Consider the following 710-nt stretch of genomic DNA (forward strand, 5'->3'; position numbering starts at 1 on the left):
ACGACTGCTGCGCACCACATTGTTGCGCTGGTTCACCGGCTTCACAGTCACAATAAGGTTGTGGCTGTTTGCAATCATCATGTCAGTCACCTGGTCCAAAGTTTTTCCTGTGACCTCGATGCCATTGACCTCCAAGACCTCATCATTGACGGCCAGCAGGCCCGTGCTCTCGGCCAGGCCTCCAGGAACCAGACGGGAAATGAAGATACCTGGGACCTTTTCCAAGCCATGGGGTGTAACACGGACACTGGTTCCATCACGGATGTAGAATCCCAGGGGCTTGTCCGAGCCATGCCGGTAGAGTCGAACTCTCCGGTGAGATTCAGGAAGGATGTCCACGTCAATAATGGACGACACGGGACGGAAATCCTGAGGCATGCCAATGTGGATGTGGGGCCGTTTGCGGTTCAGGTCGTTGCGAAGAGTGACCACTGCCTTCTTTTTCCGGGTCAGAGTGCTGGTGCCAAAGCTGCTGTAGTCAACCTCTTCTGTAAGAGTAAACAAGAATGACAACTGTCAATACTTTAGCATTTGAAGCTTAAGCCTCAAGTACAGAAATGTACAGAAACATGGTAAAGCAAGAGAACGGATCAGTCTGTTCAACTTTAACCTTAGTACTGTTGAAAAGTAAAGCTTCATATGAAGTTGAGGACAAGCGTGCAAATCTAATCAGACTTGCCGGATGGTTTATACCCCTCAGATGCTCCATG

The 710-nt window shown here is 49.7% G+C and overlaps 1 protein-coding gene across 1 annotated transcript; it reads right to left on the reverse strand.

Annotated features, from left to right (window-relative positions):
• Positions 1–3: 3 nt before the first annotated feature.
• LOC107581070 (partitioning defective 6 homolog gamma-like) lies at positions 4–513 on the reverse strand (the record flags this gene model as incomplete). The annotated part of the gene is made up of 1 exon (XM_016266644.1): positions 4–513. A coding segment is annotated over one exon (510 nt), but the record flags the coding sequence as incomplete, so codon positions are not given.
• Between the last annotated feature and the right edge of the window lie 197 nt (positions 514–710).

The sequence above is a fragment of the Sinocyclocheilus grahami genome, unplaced genomic scaffold, assembly GCF_001515645.1.
Source record: "Sinocyclocheilus grahami isolate Dianchi unplaced genomic scaffold, SAMN03320097.WGS_v1.1 scaffold70651.1, whole genome shotgun sequence".
In the NCBI taxonomy this organism is placed as follows: domain Eukaryota; kingdom Metazoa; phylum Chordata; class Actinopteri; order Cypriniformes; family Cyprinidae; genus Sinocyclocheilus; species Sinocyclocheilus grahami.